Source organism: Canis lupus, chromosome 36, assembly GCF_011100685.1.
Source record: "Canis lupus familiaris isolate Mischka breed German Shepherd chromosome 36, alternate assembly UU_Cfam_GSD_1.0, whole genome shotgun sequence".
Classification (NCBI taxonomy): Eukaryota; Metazoa; Chordata; class Mammalia; order Carnivora; family Canidae; genus Canis; species Canis lupus.
In genome coordinates this window covers 10,411,735-10,434,646 of record NC_049257.1, presented here as the reverse complement: position 1 = coordinate 10,434,646, position 22,912 = coordinate 10,411,735, and the positions used below count along the sequence as shown (strand labels likewise).

General features: G+C 38.5%; 1 protein-coding gene and 1 long non-coding RNA gene across 2 annotated transcripts in view; one reads left to right on the top strand and one right to left on the bottom strand.

Annotated features, from left to right (window-relative positions):
- The window catches only part of SLC38A11 (solute carrier family 38 member 11), a 57,193-nt gene extending 40,032 nt beyond the window's left edge, over positions 1–17,161 (top strand). The window contains exons 10-13 of the mRNA XM_038584690.1: positions 977–1,138; positions 4,293–4,405; positions 6,952–7,083; positions 15,795–17,161. Coding sequence (XP_038440618.1) covers positions 977–1,138; positions 4,293–4,405; positions 6,952–7,083; positions 15,795–16,088 — 701 coding nt within the window. The 3' untranslated portion in view covers positions 16,089–17,161. The remainder of the gene's footprint in view (positions 1–976; positions 1,139–4,292; positions 4,406–6,951; positions 7,084–15,794) is intronic.
- The window catches only part of LOC102152220, a 77,452-nt gene continuing 67,063 nt past the window's right edge, over positions 12,524–22,912 (bottom strand). The window contains exon 5 of the long non-coding RNA XR_005384630.1: positions 12,524–13,689. This is a non-coding gene — a long non-coding RNA (uncharacterized LOC102152220). The remainder of the gene's footprint in view (positions 13,690–22,912) is intronic.

The following is a 22,912-nucleotide window of genomic DNA, read 5'->3' as shown; positions in this document are numbered from 1 at the left end:
TAGGCTCAAACTTTTCTCACTCATCACTAAAATTTGATTTAATTTGGACAAGTTTCTTCCTCATGCAGAAAACTCATTACAGTCATCTTGTGTTTCTTAACTTGAAAATTTAGCAAGTGTTATGTGCTTATTCAAAACCTTGTACATGAAGTATTACAAATTGGCCAGATGTCTAAAGCCACTCTGTTATATCCCAGATTGGAAAGGAAGTCATGGACTGAAAATATAGTGCTGTTTAGATTTCCGTTACAATTGGAAGTCCACTAGGAAATGGAAAATGGGAGAGAAAGTTGGGTAGGCCTGGTTTCTATCAAGAGTGACATGAAGAGACCACATGAGCCTAATGTGAGTGAAATTTCTCATTCCTGAAGTTGTTAAAAAAGTTATTTTCTATTTTCTGATGTAGCTAGTAAATTAATGTATTTGAACTTCAGTTCAGCAGCATTCCAAAGTCGCATATGTCTCTTGAATTTTCAGAATTAAAAAGAACCCTAGTGCTTGTGATGAAGGATAGTTGGAAGGCAGGCAGGCAGGGCCAAAGGGCCCCAGCCCTAAGAGGAAACCACCCTTAAAGGATTTTACACCACCCTGCAAGGAGCCCTCCACCCTTTCCCATGTGATAGATAGATGACAAAAACCTGATTGGACGGCAGGCTCAGGTAGGTCAATCAGATTAAAACAGCCCTCCAACAAGCACATACCCCCCCCCCCCCCCCCCCCCCCCCCCCCCCCCCCAGATTTAGAAACTCCGATGGCAAACTTCCCAGGTCCCCTCCCTCCTTGGGAGCTTTGTACCGTCACTTTGCTATTGCTCAATAAACCTTGCTTTGCTGCCCACCACTCTGTCTGGCCTACCTCTTCATTCTTTGAAGCAGCACGACCAACCAACAACTGCGGGCACCGATGGAGAAAACAATCCTGCAACACTTGCTTTAATGGTGTTCTTTTTTTTTCTTTTTCTTTTTCTGTATTGCAGCATTTATTTGCCACCATAACTGCTTCTTAGTTTATGGTTCTTTGGAAGACCCCACAGTAGCTAAGTGGTCCCGCATCATCCACGTGTCTACCTTGGCTTCTGTATTTATCAGTATTCTCTTTGCTGCATGTGGATACTTGACATTTACTGGCTTCACCCAAGGTAAATGAGACATTGAGCTCTCATCACGTTTTGTTATTCGCATGGGGTGGTTCTGTTGCTCCTCCTTTTGGGTACCATTATACCCAGTGCTCCACTTCAAAGCGTCACTGATCTCCTCCATCCATTCTCTCCTCTACCTTCCCACCCCAGCTCCTTCTGTTTTTCGGATTTTCTCCTTTTTAAACTGCTGAACTTATTCCGGTAGTTCATTCTTTCTCTCTTCTTCCCTGCTTTCACTTAAAAGCACTTGAAATCTGGCTTCCCTCTCCACCGCTCTGCTGCAGCTTCACTTTCAGAAATACCAGCATCCTCCCACTCTTCAAAGTGAATAATCTTCTTGATTCTGATTCTCATGCACCTCTGTGAATCACTTAACAGTCCTGAATATCCGGTCTCTCCTCCCATAGGAGAAAGAGCACGACCATATCATCATTCCCTCTGTTAGTATTTTTTTTTTCTCTCTGTGTGATGGCCCTTTGCTTTTCCTACCTTCTCTCCTCTTCTCCCCCCACCTCCCATTAACTGGCTCAGGCAAGCTGCCTTCTTTTCCCTCAACAAATTCTCTGGAGATTGTCATTGTTTTAAACTCTAGTCCAGACCTTTCTTTTCATCTCCAGCCTATTGCCTGCAGGACATTCCTACTTAGTTATCCCATTCCTGCCTTAAACACAAAACATCATCTTTCCCACAACACGGGCCTCATCCCTTCTCCCCTCCACCCCCATGACTCCACCCCACACTGATTTTTTTTCTCTTTTCTCTGTTCACCCAGGCACAGCAACTGAGTGGCTATTGCTTCTGCTTCCTTTGACTCACTTCTGCACTCACTCCTCTGTGTAGTTTAATAGCCAGGGTAATCTGACAGCCCGCTAAATGCCGTGACTCAAACATGTCACAGCTTTTGCTGGTCTATTATCTCATTTGACCTTGAAACAACCCTATGAAGGTAAGTGGAATAACTAGTTCTACCCCCTGCTTAAAACACAAAGAGGTGAAGGAACTTGCCCAAGCTGGCTGGTGACAAAGTAGAAAACAAGTCTTCTGACTTGCAGTTCATTTTTCTTTCCATTCTCTCTTGCAGTCTACCCCACTTTGGTCAAGTGTGACTCATTAAAAGCTGTCTCTTATTCTCCACTTCCTCTTCGCTTACTTTGCAGATGATACTAGGTACTCTTGGGTGTATTGTTTCAAACAGAGGTGACTATGATTATAGGCAGAGATTTCTCAAGGAACAAAGAAAAAAGTAAAAATGGCTTCAAAACAAAGTGTTAAAAATATACAAAAAAATAAAAATTAGAAAACACAGCAAAGTGTTTAACATAATTCCAATGCCATCAAAAATATAATACATGCATGTGCCATTAGAATGCGGTAATGAAGTGACCATGAAACTCTTGATAAAAATTGTGTTTCAAAACATTGCCATGTATTGCTATTGCTGCATCCTTTGCCAAGGCAAATGGCCTGCAGGCTCCAGTCTGTACAAAACCTTGGTTTTTAAATGCCTTCCCTGTAAGACATAAACCCTTTTTCTTAGTCACACCTTCCTAATGTTGTTACTGGTGGTAATTGCTTAGATGTAATTAAATCTTTATACAACAAAGCTGACAGGTTGGTTTGGGTTGGAGCTTTTTTTTTTTTTTTTTCTTTTTAATCTAGCTATAATTCCCGAAAATAGACTCAAGCTGGAATAAGCTGACATTGTTTCTTCAGGCCATTTCATTTTAGGGAAATCTGTTCTTACCTGTGCAAACTGCATGCTTCTTTTCTTGTCCCTTTGAGTAGATCAGTTTTAGCTTGTGAGACAGTGAAGAACTCGAGGTTGTTCTTGACGTTTTCAACCACTTTGGAAAAGGTGCAGGACCCACTTTTTAGGGAAGGTTAGTGAATGGGGACCTTCTGTCTTCTTTTCTCAGAGTGGTAAGAGTCTCTTCAGTCAACCTTGAAGCAGGTCTTTGCTGTGACTGCTTTGTGGTTTAGTCCCTTACTGCTGGGAAGGGACCCTACAAAGTAATGTACACTTGTTCTAATCGACAAGAGGAGGGGAGAAGAGTCATTAAAATAAGTCTTGGCAGAGTCGGGTCATTTAGCTTTTTCATGAAAAATGCCTGATGTGGGACTCAATCCCAGGACCCCAGGATCATGACCTGAGCCCAGGACCCCAGGATCATAACCTGAGCCGAAGGCACTCACTTAACAGACTGAGCCACCCAGGCGCGCCCCTTCTGTTTTCTTTTTATACAGTATAGTAGTGTATGAATTTGATCTGATTTTTCTATTCAGTCTAATTGGAAAACATGACCCAAATTTTAAAATGTAAACATGTTATATATTCAGGAAATAAACAGGCCCAAATATTGTTTGTTTCAGTATTGGGAAACTTTATGCTGACATGACTTCTGGGCCCTCATTAGATCCCTCTATTTTTTCATTGATGCCTAAGAAAATAGTCTCTAAATAAGAATTGGTTCCAGGTGTGCCTGGTCCATTGTTTAGTTCGGAACTAATTACATATAATGCTTTTCCTTGGAAATAACTATACTCTCACAGTTTTGAATCAGGGCATTGCATGCGGGTTCATCAGAAACCATGAAAGGTGAATCCTTGCCATGGCCCTAGGTCTGTGATTAAACCCTATAGCATGATATGCAGGAAATTCAGCCCCCCCAGATGTACTAGTCTACTCTTCCTTTCAGGATTGCCCTTGATCTAAGAATAACATTTCAAAAGGAAATTTGTTTATTTTAACAGACTTTTTTTTTTTTTTTAATAACTATGTCGCTTATTTACCAGAAACAAAGACCAGAAGCAACTTTATAAAACCAGTGCACAAAAATTTAGGGAGTTGATTCAGGTGTGGGAAGACAATGGATGAAAGTATTTTTCAGAAGTTGATACAAATTTAAGGCAGATCTACTGAAAACAAACAACGAGAGTAAGAGAAAAACCATCACTGATGAATTCATCTCAAGTCAAACGTACTAGTTTTAATATCAGTCAATAATTATATAGTTATTGAAAGCAAAAAACTTACATATAGGCTTGGCAGTTTATTGTATTAATGGAGTTTATGGAGCTTCTAAATAAATACCTACTGTCTGTTAGATATTTATCTCAAATAGTTGAAATAAATCTATTTTATATTATTCTCTAGGAGACTTATTTGAAAACTACTGCAGAAATGATGACCTGGTAACATTTGGAAGGTTCTGTTACGGAGTCACTGTCATTTTAACGTACCCAATTGAATGCTTTGTAACTAGAGAGGTAAGCACGGTTCCTTTCCAACATTTTGCCTAGTTGATCCCTCCACTCCATTTAATTTAGGAAGATTTGTAAGTAATTTAATTCTGCAAATTCACAAGTGCATGACAGGTAATATTATTTACAAAATTTTCTTTTTTGACTAGTTTAAAGATAGATTTATATTCAAATTTATATTCAAATTCAAATTTACAAGTTATTTTTTTCAGAAGTTGGATTTGCAGATCATGTTTGGTGCTTTAGTTTATATTAGCATAAGTATAAATATTTATACAACTGCATTCCAAAATGAATGCCAGCTTTTAATAGAGCCAAACTAAGTTGTTTTTTGTTAAAAGCATTCTTACAAAGAAATTAAGTACTAGGACTCAAAACATGTTTTACGACATTGTCCTTTTGCTAAGATGTTTTGTAAGTCACCGTGTATTAAAGGCACCTTTGAACAGATTTTTGATCAGTTTTGTTATTTTTAAAAAACAGAAATATCTTATTGTCCATGGAAAACCAAGATTCAATTTAAGCCACTAGTTTTACAGATATATTTCATTTATATATTTATATTTTTATACCATGGAAAATACTGGAGATAGCATATCACATATATATGTATTTGTGATATATTTCTACAATATGTATGGATTTGTGAAGGATGATTAAGTGAAAAAGAACTCATTCTTTTTGCGTAAAGCTGGATAACATGGCTTGTCGGAATCCTTTATACAGTCAGCGAAAAATCCACTGTACAGTCAGCAGAAAAGCATGATCCTGCTCCACAGTGGTTCTTTCAGCAATTGCACTGAAAAGGGCTTAGTTTTAGGATCTATTCCTAGAGGCTGTTTACATAGTGTGCATGTGAATGGGTCTAATGTGTGAAGTGAAATGCCTCCAGAACTTTAAATACACTCACTAATAGGCAGGCTTCTAGAGGAAGCCCAGTGCTTACCTTAGGCCAGTTCTGGGGGTAAGGAACTGCTCAGTGGAAGGGAAAAGGAAGTGTTGGGCCCTGTGTATATCCTTTAGAATTAGCACTTGTCCTCACCTACAAATGTGTAACCCACAGGCCAGTTCTCCACCTTCAATATAAGGGAGAAGTAGACTAACTTTACTTTTTGAAGGTTTCTAAAATCTAAGAACCTTCAAATATTTTTGCTGTTGTCAGATGAGGAAATAGTTTTATTTTAGCCTCTGCCCAGTATTTTGGGTTCAAGTGTGATCTGTAGATCAGTGGTAACAGGTGGTACATTCTCATGTGGTTTCTGGTGAACTGCTTGTGGACCATCCGAGACACTCCACCTGCACAGCTTATGTCTCCAGTACTTGGAACTTGTGTTTCCTCTCTAGCTGCCATGACAGAAAGAACTAAATCAAGATCTCTGCCATGGCTGCAAATACCAGGCAGAGGAACCTCAAATATACTTCACTCCTTCACTTCCTTTTTCTCTCCTTTCTACACACACACACACACACACACACACACACAGTGAGCATAAACACAGTCAAAGCCATTTTGGTAAAGAAGCCATCCACATACGAGGGTGCCAAAAAGCCTGTCCATACCCCTAACGACTATCTCTCACTAGCCTGCTACACTCAGTAATTTTCTATTATAATCATATATTAGAGACTTCCATAAGAATGAATTTTAAATATTTGAAAAACATCACCAGTTGTAGAACCATAAATAAGTAAGTTATTAGTATTCCTGGTAATTATTAGCAGGGTTATGGCAGTGTCCAGTCTGTGAGGAATGTTCGATAAGTAACAGCTTGGAGGGTTGGCTTTCTTAAGGTACCCCGGCATCTGACCTTCCCTAACCATTTCCAACTCTTGTCTCAGGGTTTCCAACTCTTGCACGGAGTCGACCCTATTCAGATCATCTCCTTCTAGTCTTCCATGGGTATCTTTCCTGTCCTTCTTTCCTCTTTTGTTCTTTTCATTCTGTTCCCTCAGTCTCTAATTCTGCTCTAAATCCTACTCATGTTTCAAGCCCTACCTTAAGCCAAAAGGACTTTTCAGGATTACTATGAAGCTGGTAACTCTAAGAAAGATCGATCTAGGTAACTAAAGCTCCTTCTAGTTCTAAATTCTATTTGATTTTTTTTTTTTATCCAGTCGTAAATTGATCACTATTTGTTTTCTTAGATTGGTTGACTCTCTCCAATCTCCTCTCATTCTAAAAATCTAAATAGCAACAATAGTTTCTCTTAGTGGCAACCTTGGACTCAATCAAATACCTTATAAGGTAACTTCCCAGGATCTTTCTCACACTTGAGAAATGTGTGTCTTTACACATTATATACCATGTGTTGGGTCTGTAATATAATCTTACTGCCTGTTTAAAAATTCAGCAAAGATTACTTATTTTTCAGATGTGTGTTTGTCTATGTGTAAGTACTTTGGAAAAGATAGGATATTCATATGGCTTAAGATTTGATTGATTGCCTTATTGGTAGTGTTATACAGTCCTAAGTGCTATAATATGATATAGTTTCTTAATAGTCCTGCATGCCTCTGAGAATCCCTCTCTAAATAATGTGTTTATTTGGCAGGTAATTGCCAATGTGTTTTTTGGTGGGAATCTTCCGTTGGTCTTCCACATTATTATAACAGTGGCTATCATTACTGTGGCCATGCTTATGTCATTGCTGATTGATTGCCTTGGAAGAGTTTTAGAACTCAGTGTAAGTACATTTAAAGATTTACATCTTCCATTCTAAAAATCCCTTTAAAAATCATGTTTACGTTTAACAAAGGATATATTTTCCCTAACAGAGGTATCTCTTTCTGAAATGAAATGAAAATGTGTTCGTTATGTGATCATAAATATTACAATGACTATCCACTTTTAGAGCAGTGGTTCTCCAATGGGGAAAATTCTGTCCCTCCTCACTCAGGGAACATTTTTGGTTGTCACAGGTGGATAGGTGGGTGTTTCTGACATTTATTGAGAAAGGCTAAGGATGCTGCTAAAGTCCCCACAATGCACAGGGCAGCCCCCATTATAAAGGATTATCCAATCTAAGATGCCAATAGTGCTGAGGTTGAGACACCCTGGTTTGGAGCACTTTTTCATATTTTCTATAATACATAAATATTACTAAAAAATAGTGATATATTAAGTGGATATGGAAGTTGCTGAGTAAAAATGGGTCTAGAGAAATTCATTAAATACATGTGAATGAAGAAATTATATCCATACCCTACATTCACTTACCACAGCCTGAGTTCTTTTTCTTTAAAATATTTTCTTTCCCTTTCTAGATCTTGCCCTCATAATCTCTACCACTATCTCCCAAATCTAAGTCCTTGTCATATCACATGTGAATTAATACTGTCTTTTTGCTTCAACTAGCACATATTTAAGTTCTGTTTCCAGGTTATCATGACAATGCTTAAAAATCTCCACTTTCCTCCCAGAGCAAGAATAATCTCTGTTGCCTCCATAATCTGATCCCATGCCTTCTATGGAAAGTTGTTTACCACTTACTTCTCCAAATCCACCGTTAGCTCTGGTCAATCTTATTTTTGGCCTATGAGTAAGCCATATTATTTCTTTTATCCTTTGGCTTATGTTTATTCTTTCCTATAGTTGTTATTTTCTTTTCATTTCTATCTAAATCTTACAAAGAAGGGCAGCCCCAGTGGCCCAGCGGTTTAGCGCCACCTTCAGCCCAGGGCCTGATCCTGGAGACCCAAGATCGAGTCCCATGTCGGGCTCCCTGCATGGAGCCTGCTTCTCCCTCTACCTGTGTCTCTGCCTCTGCCTGTGTGTGTGTGTGTGTGTGTGTGTGTGTGTGTGTGTGTCTCATGAATAAATAAATAAAATCTTTTAAAAAAATAATCTTACAAAGATTTAAGATCGAGCGCGACTTCTAACTCATTTATTTGTTGATCAAATATGTATTCTTACTATATAATTGAGATACAATGATGGGAGGAAATCAAAGGATCCATGCTTTCATGGAGCATACATCTTACAAATAAACATGAAAAGTTCAACTGCTATGTATGTCATGGAGAAAGGAAAGAGATGGATTCCCTAAAGACATTTATGAGAAAAGATTAACAGGACATGGTGACAAAGGGGGATAGAATGACACATCAAAAATGACTCCCTGGTGGGACAATGATGCCATCTGGGGAGAAATGAATAGAAATGGATCTACCACTTTAGAGTTGTTAATCTTCCTCTTCTACAATCCTTATGGAATTTCTACTCAGAACCCTACCACTTAGTATTTATTAATTATGCACCACAGGGAGGGCAGACTTTTACAAGTGGGATCCCAAGTCATTATGTATTCACTCCACTGAGAGTTGAGGAAAATGTGAAAGTATTACTGTCTGTGCCCACACCACTGATGCCATCTGGATTTGAAGTTCCAGGCAAAAGCAGTGGGAGATTCAGTCAGTACACTCTTGGGGATGTTCTTGTAGCAGTGTATGTGAAAAGTCGGGAATAGGCAATTTTCCAAAACCAGAAGAGCCTGGGGAATCATCTATTCCACCAACAATGGAAAGAAAGCTCATAAGAGAGATGCATAAATATCAAAAGTAACTTTCGCCTACTTCTCAATTTTGCATAGACCAAAGGCTGATAGGTTGGAATGTGAAATGACTGTGAATGAACCTTGATCTATGTAAGTGGATGACTGCTATCTTAATGAAGTAACTTGATTTATGTATTGTTATCATGTATCGTGTACTGTTTGGGCTGTCCACAAGCTTGCCTTACCTACCAGAGAGTAAGTTCTTTGAAGACAAGAATGGTATTGAGATGCCTTGTCCATCCTCCACAGTATGTGGCACAGTGCAAAGGACACCATGCTCAAAGTACTGCATGGCCAATTGCCCCTTGGGACCACAGATCAGGAAGTCTTTCTACAAACGTTCCTGGACATAAAAGACTTTTCTTAGTATAGCACCAGGATATTAAGTGTTACCAAAAATTGATGGCATTGACAGTGATAGTAATCTTTCATCTGTGCTGAGGATATGATCAACATAATGATTCCCAGCTCTGTTATTTCTTACTTTGTTAAATGTCTCATTTGAGTTCCTGTTTGGTTGTGTGGATTTTTTTTAATATTGTGGAATTTTGATACGAAAAAAATATATGTTTATTAACTATCTGATCACTTACCATATGTTGATAGCTTAATAATTTCTTATTCCCTTTAAGTTAACCAAGCCCATAGATATTGCTTATTTTTCAGTAATGACATATTTTTGTAAATTTACCATAACTTTCTGTTAATTGCTTATCTCTCTGATGCCTGCACAACAAAATTGTATGCACTTAATTACATTAAATATTCCCTTTTGTACTTATATGTACTTATATTTAAAATCTTTTTATGATTAAGACAGAATTCTGGTATTGCAGAAAAATAGGACAAGAATATTGTGTGAATGTTTGTTATAAAGGTAAAATCTGAGCTGCTTGTGGAAGACTATTTTTAAAATCTTAAAACATGATTCTAGATCCTTGGATTTTTTTTAAACCTGGTTATATAGATATTCATAAAAGGACAATTAAATAAGAGTGTTGCCTTTATGATCTAATAACCAAGACAATTACCTAGATTTAAAGAAATGAGCCTATAATTATATGATCAATTAATCTTCAGCAAAGAAGGAAAGTATATCCAACCAGAAAAGGACAGTCTCTTCAATAAATGGTGTTGGGAAAACTGGACCACTACATGCAGAAGAATGAAACTGGACCACTTTCTTACACCAAACACAAAAAATAAATTCAAAATGCATTAAAGACCTAAATGTGGTAAAAAAAAAAAAAAAAATCCTACAAGAGAACACAGGCAGTATCCCAGTTGATACCAACCATAGCAACTTCTTGCTAGATATGTCTCCTGAGGCAAGAGAAACAAAAGTAAAAATAAACTATTGGGACTGCATGAAAATAAAAAGCATCTGTACAGAGAAAAAAAATAATCAACAATGCTAAAAGGCAACCTATGGAATAGGAGAAGATATTAGCAAATGTCATATCTGATAAGGGATCAATATCCAAAATATATAAAGAACTTTAAAAAACTCAACACTCCAGAAATGAATAATCCAATTTAAAAATGGGCAAAAGACATACATATGGCCAACAGACACATGAAAAGATGTTCAACATCACTCATCATCAGGGAAATATAAAGCAAAACTATAATGAGATACCACCTCACACCTGTCAGAATGGCTAAAATTAACAATACAAGAAACAATAGGTGTTGGCAAGAATGTGGAGAAAGGAGAACACTCTTACGTTGTTGGTGGGAATGCAAACTGGTGCAGTCATTCTGGAGAACAGTATGGAGGTTCCTCAAAAAGTTAAAAATAGAACTACCCTACAACCCAGTAACTGCACTATTCATTTACCCTATGAATACAAGAACACTTTCAAAAACTGAAAGGAATACATGCACCCTAATGTTTACTGCACCATTATCTACAACAGCCAAATTATGGAAAGAGCCCACATGTCCATTGAGTGATGAATGGATAAAGAAGATGTGTTATATGGAATGGAATATTATGGAATGGAATATTATTCCACAATGGAATATTATTCAGTCATAAATAAGAATGAAATCTTGCCATTGGCAACAACATCGATGAAAATAGTATAGAAATACTATGCTATAGAAATCATAGTATCTGATCTCACTCATTTGTGGAATTTAGGGGAAAAAATCAAGCAAAGGGAGAAGAAAAGAGAGAAGGAGGCAAACCAAGAAATAGACTCTTAACTATAGAGAACAAACACATGGTTACCAGAGGGGAGGTGGGTGCGGGGTGGGTTAAACAGGTGATGGAGATTAATGAGTGCACTTGTGTATGAGCACTGAGTGATGTATGGATGTGGTGAATCACTATATCATACACCTGAAACTAACATTACACTGTATGTTAACTAACGGGAATTTAAATAAAAAGTTTTAAAAAGGAAAGAAAAACTGAGATGGACCAAACAAAACAAAACAAAACAAGGCATTTTGTGAGCATGTAATAAAATATAGGATCTCCATTGTTTTATGGATCATCTGAGCATATGTTTTTCGAATCAACAGAAGTCTTTTGGCACGCACAACAACATATTCAGATTTTTACTCAGCTCCCTTCCTGTGGACATTCATCATGCTTAATAGAGCCAGATGAGGCATCATTTCTCTCTGTAACTAATGTAGGCTGGATCATGCAACACTTTAGAAGTACCTAAAGCATGCTGTTTTCCACTTCAGAATGACAATGTGAGCTAACCTGTATTGATTATTTACTCTGTGCCAAGTGTTTTGCATGAGTTACCTGCCTTAATCTGTATTAGTTTTACAGATGAAGAAACTGAGGCACAGAATGATTAAACAGAGTGATTAAATAGTTCACACTTGCTGTAAGTGGAGGAATCAAGATTTGAACACAAGCTTTCAGGCCCTATAGCCCACATTTTTAATCATCACGCTAGCCTAAGGTTTCCTAAGTAGAAGGCTTTAAATTATGTAAAATAAGTAGGTTCATTTCTCCATCCATTTTTTAAGGTAAAAACCTACACATTGAGTTTATGTATAAGTGAGGTTAAGAGTAATCCAGAATATATATAGTTAGACTTTTTTTTTAAAGATTTTATTTGCTTATTCATAAGAGACACAGAAAGAGAGGCAGAGACACAGGCAGAGGGAGAAGCAGGCTCCCTGCAGGGAGCCTGATGTGGGACTCAATCCCTGATGTGGGACTCAATCCCCGAATTCTGGGATCACACCCTGAGCAGACTCTCGACTGCTGAGCCACCCAGGAGTCCCTGGTTAGACTTTCAAAATGGGTTAAGACAAATACCAGGAGATGAAGTAACATGGAGCTGAAAATTTTCCAACTAATTTAATTTTTAGCTAATAGCTTTTATCTTCATTAACAGTTGTGCTCTAAGAATTCTTTTCTACTGTGGCATCTGAATCATCACTGAGTAGAATAATGATCTTCACTGATGAGCTGCGTAATAGAATCACATCTTCAATTTGCAAAGTTGGGGAAATGCTATTACTTACTATGACGAAAATAATGCAGGATAAATTATTTGAGGTCATATTCATTGTTTAATAAAAAAGCAAAACCCACTTAGAGCTTAGCTTCCCTTTTATTTCATTGTTTTCATGGCAGTTGGCAACAGTGACATATTTTCCGAAGGAACTGCAGTTCCTCAGTTTTAAAGGATTCATCTTAGTAGCAAATAAAAATAAACAGAAGTCCCATTCTTGGTATTAAGAAACCAGGATCTGGGCACTGATGTTGCTATTAGAGAAAAGAGGCATCTCCGGTAATTGGGCCCTATGGGTTTTTTACTTGCAGTACAAAGAGAAAAGTACCAGCCCGACAAACATCTTAAAGTACAAGGAAGCAGGCAAGCCAATTACCCAGCACAAGCCCACCTAGAGAGAGATACAGTCATCAGGGTGGGCAAGGCATAGTCCAGGCTGCCAAAGACCTCCTGAGTTAGGGAAGAGTTTCTCTTGAAGGTATAGGAATACATTTCATGAATCCAAATTGATTACAGAGTCTAAACTTTGAAGATGTGTAAGCATTCTTTGGTTTCATTTTTAGCTTCCTTGCGTCCTTTGAGAGGTCTCTATCTGGTAGGAGAATTCAGATAAGTCTCCAATTTGTATTGTCAGTAAAAATCTTCAGCACCTTCTGTTGTTTCCTTCCAGCAAACTGCAGAGTGCTCTGGCATCAATAGTGTTACTATCAAAGGACAGTGCTGCCCTGCCTTTAAAATAAGGCTATATTCTATTATCCCTTTAATGAAAAGTTATATTTATATCCTGTCAAGCAATTCCAAAAATTATCCCAAAGCCGGTGATGTAGGCCCCACACAAGTCTATATTAAATAGATCAAATAAGGACGACGAATTTACAGGGAATAGAACAGATGGAACTGCTCTATCATTCTGCTGATGACCTTGGGCCCCAACAACAACCTCTAGCAGGACTGAGCCTTCAAATATTAAAAAAGTAACTGCTATCTTGACAAGATACCCCACTGGACTTCTTCCAGTACAAACATCAGCTATAGTTTTCCCACTAATTGCTACTTTCTCAACTCTTAAGAATTATAGCATAAACAGAACACCCATTGCTTTGGACTGCCCAGCAAGTTAGGTTTGGAAGTGTCCCAAGATGCTGACTGATGACAGCTTCTTAGCAGCAGCTGGTGGCGGTTTTCATCCTGATAGCACTTTCAACACTCCGAAGTTCCTGATGAATTTAGCTTCACATGTTTGTTCCTGTAAAGAGAAGAGAAGTTTGTTCCTATACGTATACACACTCCCACACCCACATACGTATATTTATATCTGAATTATCTTTTCATTGTTTTCAAAATTTTTTCAAAGAAATCAAAGGATAATAATTATTATAAACACAGACAGGGTTCTACAGTGTTTTTCCTAACTTAAAGAGTGGTGTCAGTTTCAAGTGTTCTGATACAGCCTAAGGAATCCAGAATTCATTCATTTCTTGCCATATGAAAGCGAATTCTTTATATCTGTGTGCCTTTGTGGGTGTTCATTCGTACATAGGCCCTTTGAATGGCAAAATTATGTTGTCCATATATTTTAAATTAGAATACAGCTTGGCCCTCTTTTCTCATTCTTATATCTCTGATCGTAGACATATCTTCCATGACACGTGATGCCTCTTATTCTTCTACAAATTTTTAGATAGTGCCTCAATAGTGTCATTTCATAATGTGTTCCCATCAACTGTCATTTCTCTGGACTTCTGCTGTTTTTTGTAAAAGCTAAAAAAAGTTATAATTTTGGAATCATATTTGTAGTATTTCTGATACGAGGATGGTACTTAGTATAACACAGTCATCTTAGTAAATGATGATATTGAGAACATATTTCTTTTAAAACTATTTTAAGGTATAATCTGTTTTTTATATCATCCAGCTTCAAAATCAGTTTTCTCTGATTTTTCCCTAGGGAAAAATCTACCAAATAATATGTCAAAAAATAATAATAATAATATGTCAAAAAGCTTTTAAACCTTAGGTGATAGGCATATAGGGTTTCATTATACTATTCTTTCTACTTTTATGTATATAGACATATTTCCATAATTTTTTTTTCAAATATAGCAAAACATGTATTTTTGGAAAGCTTGCTTTTAATTCTAAAACAATATCATATTTGCTATTGTCTGTTTTTAAAAACTTGTGTTTTATGGTTTAAGAAAATGCCATTTGTTATACGATTATATTTAATATATCTTAATAGTATGTTATATTTTGTTTAATATATAATTAACATTTATAATATAATTTTAAAAGACTATATTGCCTAAAGTGCATTAAATTTTAACATTATTTCATTTGCAAAATGTCTTGTGCAAATTTAGCCTCCTCAAAGGGAAAGTATCTTTTCTTTGAAGTCAACAACTCATGGTAATTTTTTTTTTTTTTTGAGATTCATTTATTTACTTGAGAGACAGAGCATGTGTGCACATACAAGTGGGGGAAGGGGCAGGAAAAGAGAGAAAGAGAATCTCAAGCAAACTCCTTGCTGGTACAAAGCCCAACACAGGGCTCGATTTCGTTACCATGAGATCACAATCTGAGCTGAAATCAAGAGTGGAGGCTTAACTGACTGAGCCACCCTGGCACCCCCTTGGTATTTTTATAATAGACAACACTACTCCCCATAATTTTCAATCTGACGTTCCCCCTCAGATTGGACTTATCCATAAACTAATGTAGGGTAGGGTGAATGAGTCATGGTCATTTAGTTGTGCTATCAATTTTCTAGGGTAATTAACATGTTTAGTTTTACTAGAAAGAGGATTTAGAAATGCTATTTCATGCTAAGTGCCCTCGGGGTGATAGTTTTCTTTTCTCATACAGAGGAGCACCTACGTTCACACCAACTCAAGAAAGAGGAATGATAATATCCCCTACATACCTATCAATAGTTAGTCCCTCTTGTACACGAATGACAAATCACTCACGTTTGAGCAGTTAGTACTCAGCGATTTGAAATAAGAGTATAAGGAAATATGATGTGCTGAAAATATGGGAGATGTTTCAAGAGTTTGCCAGAAGTTGGTCTTACCTTCCACTTTATTTTCTAAATTATTATTTTCTGATCATTTTTTCTTAAGTCCGAAACACTATAATTTTATTCTTCTCATTTGTAAATCTATCATCAGAAGGGGGAAAACCTAGTCCTAAGTCTTTCTTAGGTTATTTTTCCTTCCCTTTTTTGATGCAACTAAACCTATTACACTTTTAACATGCACAAAGACAAATGCATTTTGTAAATGTTTTTTAAAAACTGTCCAAAGAATGCTGCATCTGGTAACACTGTTATTTCTTGTTTTCAATATGCAGGGCGTGCTCTGTGCAGCTCCACTAATTTTTATCATTCCATCAGCATGCTATCTGAAACTGTCTGAAGAACCGAGGACACACTCAGATAAGATTATGTCCTGTGTCATGCTTCCTGTCGGTGCCATGGTGATGGTTGCTGGAGTCGTCATGGCCATCACAAATCCTCAAGACTGCACCCACGGCCAGGAAATGTTCTACTGCTTTCCTGACAATTTCTCCCTCACAAATATCTCGGTTTCTCATTTTCAACTGACAACACAACTTCCAGTTTTAAACATCAGTATTTTTCAATGAGTCGACTGCTTTAAAAAGTATATATGTTTTCAGAGACCTCTAAACTGATAACATTCACACGTTTTAGTCACACCATGCAAAACAAAATTATTATTTTGACATTTATTGAGACTTGGTTTTCTTTAATCTTTAGTCCAATATAAAAGATTGAGAGGAAAAGAAAATTGAATGTATTTTTTTGTTTATTGCTTTATTTTTTTTTAATTAATGTTTTAATGACTGTGCTGCATTAATCTTATTTGCAGGAGGAAAAGTGAAGCGCATGGCCCTTGCTGCCATCCTCTTAAAGCATTATTCTTTTGTTCAATAGGTGAGCCAACATACTGCACTCTAAAATACGTAGGTGATTGTCGGTTGGAATTTTGTGTGTGTATCCTTTATGAGAAAAAAAAATTGTGTCTTTTAAAGTTTATGGAATCGAAGAGAAGGGAAACTGAAAACTATTAAAGGGAATAGACATCCCAAGAGCAAAGTGAAAGTGTCCATTATAATCTCAGCAGATCCCTTGTTTAGAGTGGAGTGAATCCCTGGAGAAGTGAATAAAGTTCTTCCCATGTTAAAAAGCATGAATAATAGACTATACAGAACAAGATGTGTGGAAATCAGGATTACCTCTCAAGTTTTGATCCTGTGGGAATACAATGGTAGTGCCATTAAATAAATTATAAAGCAGGGGGGAAAGAAACCACAAGTTGTTCTCAGGCACAAGCCCAAGAGATCCATTATGTGTCAGCTTTGGACCTGTTGAATTTCAAGTTCTGGTGGGAGCATACAACTGGAAAGCTGAGCTTGGAGACTAGAAGCTTGCAAGTAGAATCAGCGCTACAGAAGAAGTATTCTCACTCCACTGGGATCCTCAGAGAGATTCTTGTTGACTGGATTCTCCAGAAGCAGACACTAAGATGGAGTTTGGCATGCAGGGTGTTTATTAAGGTTCCTCACTTACAGAAGAGAGGCAGAAAGCCGGATCAGGAGGGCAAGGTGAACCACAATGCAGGCCAACAAAGCCTCAGCCAAGTCTGTGGGAGACTGGAATATATGTGACCCATCAGAGCTGTCCCTGTTCAGGAAAAATAGCCAAGTTTTTTTTTTTTTTTAATTTTTATTTATTTATTTATTTATTTTTAAATTTTTTTATTTATTTATGATAGTCACAGAGAGAGAGAGAGGCAGAGACACGGGCAGAGGGAGAAGCAGGCTCCATGCACCGGGAGCCCGATGTGGGATTCGATCCCGGGTCTCCAGGATCGCGCCCTGGGCCAAAGGCAGGCGCCAAACCGCTGCGCCACCCAGGGATCCCTAGCCAAGTTTTAATACCACTGCCTCCATCTGTCCTTGAATGTGGGTACCTGTGGAGGCCAAGCCCTTGGCAGCTCTTTGCAGCTGAACAAACCTTAAAGGAACTGAGAACTGGATGTGGTCTTCTAGTGGCTGGGGCACCACATGCTTCCTTGTAGGGCAACCGGCAGGCACAGCTGTGCCCACCACAATGGCACTCAGTTTTTACTGAGGATTTGTAAACATCTTTTCACGAGGATTTCATGTCTTCTTATCTTTGACACTCTTTTTAAGAATAACAAGAAGGAGGGACGCCTGGGTGGCTCAGAGGTTGAGCGTCTGCCTTTGGCCCAGGGCGTGATCCTGGAGACCCGGGATCGAGTCCCATGTCGGGTTCCCTGCGTGGAGCCTGCTTCTCCCTCTGCCTGTGTCTCTGCCTCTCTCTCCCTGCGTCTCTCATGAATAAATAAATAAAATATTAAAAAAAAAAAAAGAATAACAAGAAGGGGCACCTGGGTGGCTTAGTGGTTGAGCATCTGCCTTTGGCTCAGGTCATGATTCTGGGGTCCTGGGATCGAGTCCTGCATCAGGACTCTGCCTATGTCTCTCTCTCTTTGTGTCTCATGAATAAATAAATAAAATCTTTTAAAAAATAAAAATATCAAGAAAATGTGGGACCATCTGGACAGCTGCATCAAATCACACCAAATTTTATTTCTTGCCTTTTCATTTTGTATTTAAAGTTGACAATCAATAGCACTGTATTAATTGTTGCCAAATAGAAAATAACACAAGCAGAGTTAATACACACATGATGTGTTTGTACAAATTGTGGCAAACGCACACACACACACACACAAACCCACAGGAAGTGTATAAAGGATAGTTTCTCACTGGTTTGAATAAAGAAGTGGTAAGAGCTGAGTCATCATGTGACTCATAGTAAGAAAGACCTGTTGAAAGCACAAAAAGCTGCACCTTAGGCAGAACCATGCTCAGGCTCAGAATATGATTTTTGCTTCAGTTAAACGTTTTCCACGCCACTCAGTTTAAATTCTATTGGCTTATAACTTTTCTGTATTGGATTTGTTTTTTATCGTTGTTTAGGAATCATAAGGTTAAGTGGTTTGTGCCTAATTTTAGATTGATACATGTTTTGGTAAAATAGTAATAAAAATACTTTCATTCCATACTGAGGGAATGTAAGAAATGTTTGCAGCACTCTATCACTACATTACTCAAGACTGAGAAACACTGACCTACATAGTTAGTAGATAAAGTCACAAGATATGAGAGTTCCAAGAATGTACCAAGAGAAGCACATCAAGGATAATGTAATTTAGCCCTTGTCCACCTAGTATCTTGTAGTTTGGGTTTTGCTTCAGATAACAAAAGTTAAATTAACCTTGACTCTTCGAGTCTTTAAAAAAAAAAAAAAAAACTTGTGGTAGGAATGGAGTATTGCATTAAGGCCTAATAAATATTTGTTCTGGTTTTTTAAATTCCTAATCCACTGTAGAACAAAACTGCCTTACATGGATTGCCAGCATCTTTCAAATTATGATAGAATAAATCTTAGAAACTCACATCCAGGGATCCCTGGGTGGCGCGGCGGTTTAGCGCCTGCCTTTGGCTCAGGGCGCGATCCTGGAGACCCGGAATCGAATCCCACGTCGGGCTCCCAGTGCATGGAACCTGCTTCTCCCTCTGAGTGTGTCTCTGCGCCTCTCTCTGTGTGTGTGTGTGTGACTATCATAAATAAATAAAAATTAAAAAAACAAAACAAACAAAAAAAAAACAGAAACTCACATCCACTTTGCAGAAGTACTTGTGTTTCTTTAGTCCATCACCATGCAAAACTCTGAGAACCACCCCCCATCTGTTTTCTGCCTCAATTTAATAAGAGATTTCTACTGAAACCTGTTCCCTCCCTGCTACTTCTTGCCCCCAACAAAGCAACTTAAAGATTTAAAACCAATGTCTGAGGTTGTCACTACATTTCGATTCATAAAGTGCTTCGTAATTTAAAAAAGAAAGGAGGGGTGCCTGGGTGGCTCAGTCAGTCAAGAATCTGCCTTCTGGTCATGATCCCAGCATCCTGGGATTGAGCCCTGCTCCACGGGAAGCCTGCTTCTCTCTCTCCCTCTGCCTGACACTCCCCCTGCTTGTGCTCTCTGTCAAATAAGTAATCTTTTTTTTTTTTTTTAAAGATTTTATTTATTTATTAAAGACACAGAGAGAGAGAGAGAGAGAGAGAGGCAGAGACACAGGCAGAGGGAGAAGCAGGCTCCATGCAGGGAGCCCAACATGGGACTCGAACCCGGGACCCCAGGATCATGCCCCAGGCTGAAGGCGACACTAAACCACTGAGCCACCGGGGCTGCCCTGTCAAATAAGTAATCTTTAAAAAAAAATTTAAAAAGGAAGGAAGGGCATAGTATCTTTACACACTAACGTAAACACCTAGCAATACATTTCCATTAAAGGTATAGATTGGATGACACCTGTATTATGTGTGAATTGGATCTTGGTTTACGTAATGATTTATAAGAGGCTCTTTCATATCTCAACCCTAACTTGAACCACCTTCCATTATCAGAGCAGGTAAATCTCCTTATCTCTATTTCCAATGGTGTCAAGCAGTAATGGTTGTCTTTCCTAAAAGGACTCTGAAGCCTAGATTATGCAACTAAGAAAAAGCCCACTAGTCCTCTGCTGAAGACATACTGCACACAGCAGGCCTCTTTCTGGTTTTTGTGCTGCCATCTTCTCAGGAAAGCAGTATTAGCCTGTGTTTTGTTTGTTTGTTTTGCTGTTGTTTTTTTAGGAAAGCTGGCCACTGACAGGACGTGGTGTTGTCAGGTATTCCAAAAATGGCTCAAGCCTAGGCCAGCCAGTGATCATGAGATAGGGTACGCATAAATACTAACTGTGGTGTGGGTAATAATTAGCTGCACCACTCAGATAAGCTCCTTTAAGAATTTATAATAATTCTGAACAGTGTATAAAGAATTTACCCTGATGACAGAATGGATGAGAGATACCATGAGGTAGGGACCATGTAGACTGAGAGCACATTCTCTGGAGCAGTGCTTCAACATGTGTCTGAGTCCCTTGGAGGACTAGTTAAAACCCAGATTGCTGGGCCCCACCTCTATAGAGTTTCTGGTTCAGTACTCTGGGGCGAGGCCCATGGATTTGCATTTCTGAAAAGTTCCCAGGTGGTGCTGCTGCTGCTGCCGTTGGTTCAAAGATCATGTGTGAATCAGGTTGGAGTTTAGACATAAGAGAGATGCTAGATGGTGCCATCTGTTCAGAGGCTGGGCAAAATACAAGCAAGATGTAGACAGGCTGTGCTGGAGCTCAGGAAGTAAACTGCCACTAGGGTCAAAGGAGGGAGAGCTATTGGCACATATTAAATGTCCTTATCCTTTGTCTCTTTGAAAAATCATTTGGAGAAGCTTATGGAGGGAAGGGGAGATACCAAGACCTCAAGATTAGCGAAGGGTAATGACAAGGGAGGGGAGGAGAGTCAGCAACAAAGAAGAAAACAGAGATTACAGTCTAAAGTCAACACAGCTGCAGTGGTTAAGCTGAAAGCCTGGTTTGGAGTCTACAGGCTCACAGGGAAGATTGCCTGAGCTTCCTGGGAAGAAAAGAAGGAAGGAAATTCTCCAGTTCCTCCAAAGTACACCAAGTTTTCCTAGGACTAAGCTCTCAAGGGAATGTCTTACTTGGAAAATTACATAGAGAACATGAGTATAACTGGGCTGGACTCATAATAACATCAGGCAGATGAAGAATTCCCGTATCAGTCTCGTAGAGGACACGTTAACAATCTTGCCACTAATGTTTGCTCAACCACAATGAAGAGTATCAACAAATTTAGCTTTGGAGTTTTTATTACATTATTCATTTATAATGATATGCTAAGTGCTCTTTTAAAACATGCACATGCACATTTATTCTGTCCATTTCTTTTTTTTTTTTTAATTTTATTTATTTATTCATGACAGAGGCAGAGACATGGGCAGAGGCAGGCTCTCTGTGGGGAGCCCATGTGGGACTGGATCCCAGGACCCCCGGATCACGACCCGGGCCAAAGGCAGACCTACCCAACCACTGAGCCGCCCAGGCGCCTCCAGTCTGTCCATTCCTAACTTCCACCTGACTCTGGTCTTTGGCAGCTCACACCTATGACTAATGACACAGCCTCTTACCTTCATATTCTGCTTCTAGTCTCTTCTTCCTTCAAGGGATTTGTTTGTGCATCACTCTGAGAATCATCTTATTAAACTAACATTAACCTGATGTCTGATGCACCACCTGCTTGTTCAGAAGCTTCCCATAAAACGCTTATGTTTGTAAAATAAAGTACAAGCTCCAAAACTGTATTCAAGACTTTCATAAGTTGGTCTCAGCGTGACATTCTGGCCTTATCTCTTGTGACTCCGGGACGGAAATCTTTAACATCTAAAGCATTCTTTGCACTGACAATGCTCTGTGCGGCTTTTGCCTTTACCCCTAAATTCTTGACATTCTCTCATCTGAATATCCAACCACTCCCTCCCATCAAAATTCTATCAGTTCTTTGATCTTCTCCCTTGCCATACCTGACATCTGGAGCTGCAGGTCAGTTCTTCTGCCTTTTGGAATTCTGTAATTCTTGTATATTATACAAAGAAACCTTGTCCGTCTAACGAGACTGAAAGGTCTTTGAGGACCAACAGTGTGCTTTAAAGCTTCTTTTTATTCTCCAAATCTCATGGCAAGGAACCTTTCAGTAAACACTTAAATATCCGCAGGGAGATTGATGGTGTAAAAGGGAAAATGGTTAATTGTACCAGTAGCCATACACATTATTTTCCTGGACTTTTTTTCAGCTCTAATGATCATCATTATAAAGTATAATAGTATTTTATTTACTTTTTAATTTAAATTCAATTAGCCAATATACAGTACATAATTAGTTTAGTGGCCATTTACATTAGATGTAGTGGCCAGTAATTTTTCGGTTGCATATGATACCCAGTGCTCATCACAGCGTGTGCCCTCCCTAATGACCATGATGCAATTACCCCATCCCCCCACTCCCCTCCCCTCCAGCAACACTTAGTTTCTTCCTTATAGTTGAGAATCTCTCATGGTTTGTCTCCTTCTCTGATGACTTCCCATTCAGTTTTCCCTCTCTTCCCCATGATCCTCTGTGTTGTTTCGTATATTCCACATATGAGTAAGACTATTTGATAATTGTATTTCTCTGATTGACTTATTTTGCTCAGCATAATACCCTCCAGTTACATCAATGTCAGTATAAATGGTGAGTATTCATCCTTTCTGGTGGCTGAGTAATATTCCATTGTGATACCATGATGATACCATATCTTCCTTATCCATTCATCTGTTCATGGGCATCACAGCTCTTTCCACAGTTTAGCTATTATGGACACTGTTGCTATGAACATTGGTGTGTAGCTGCCCCTTCGGATCACTGCATTTGTATCTTTGGGGTAAATATCTAGTAGTGCAATTGTTGAGTCATAGGG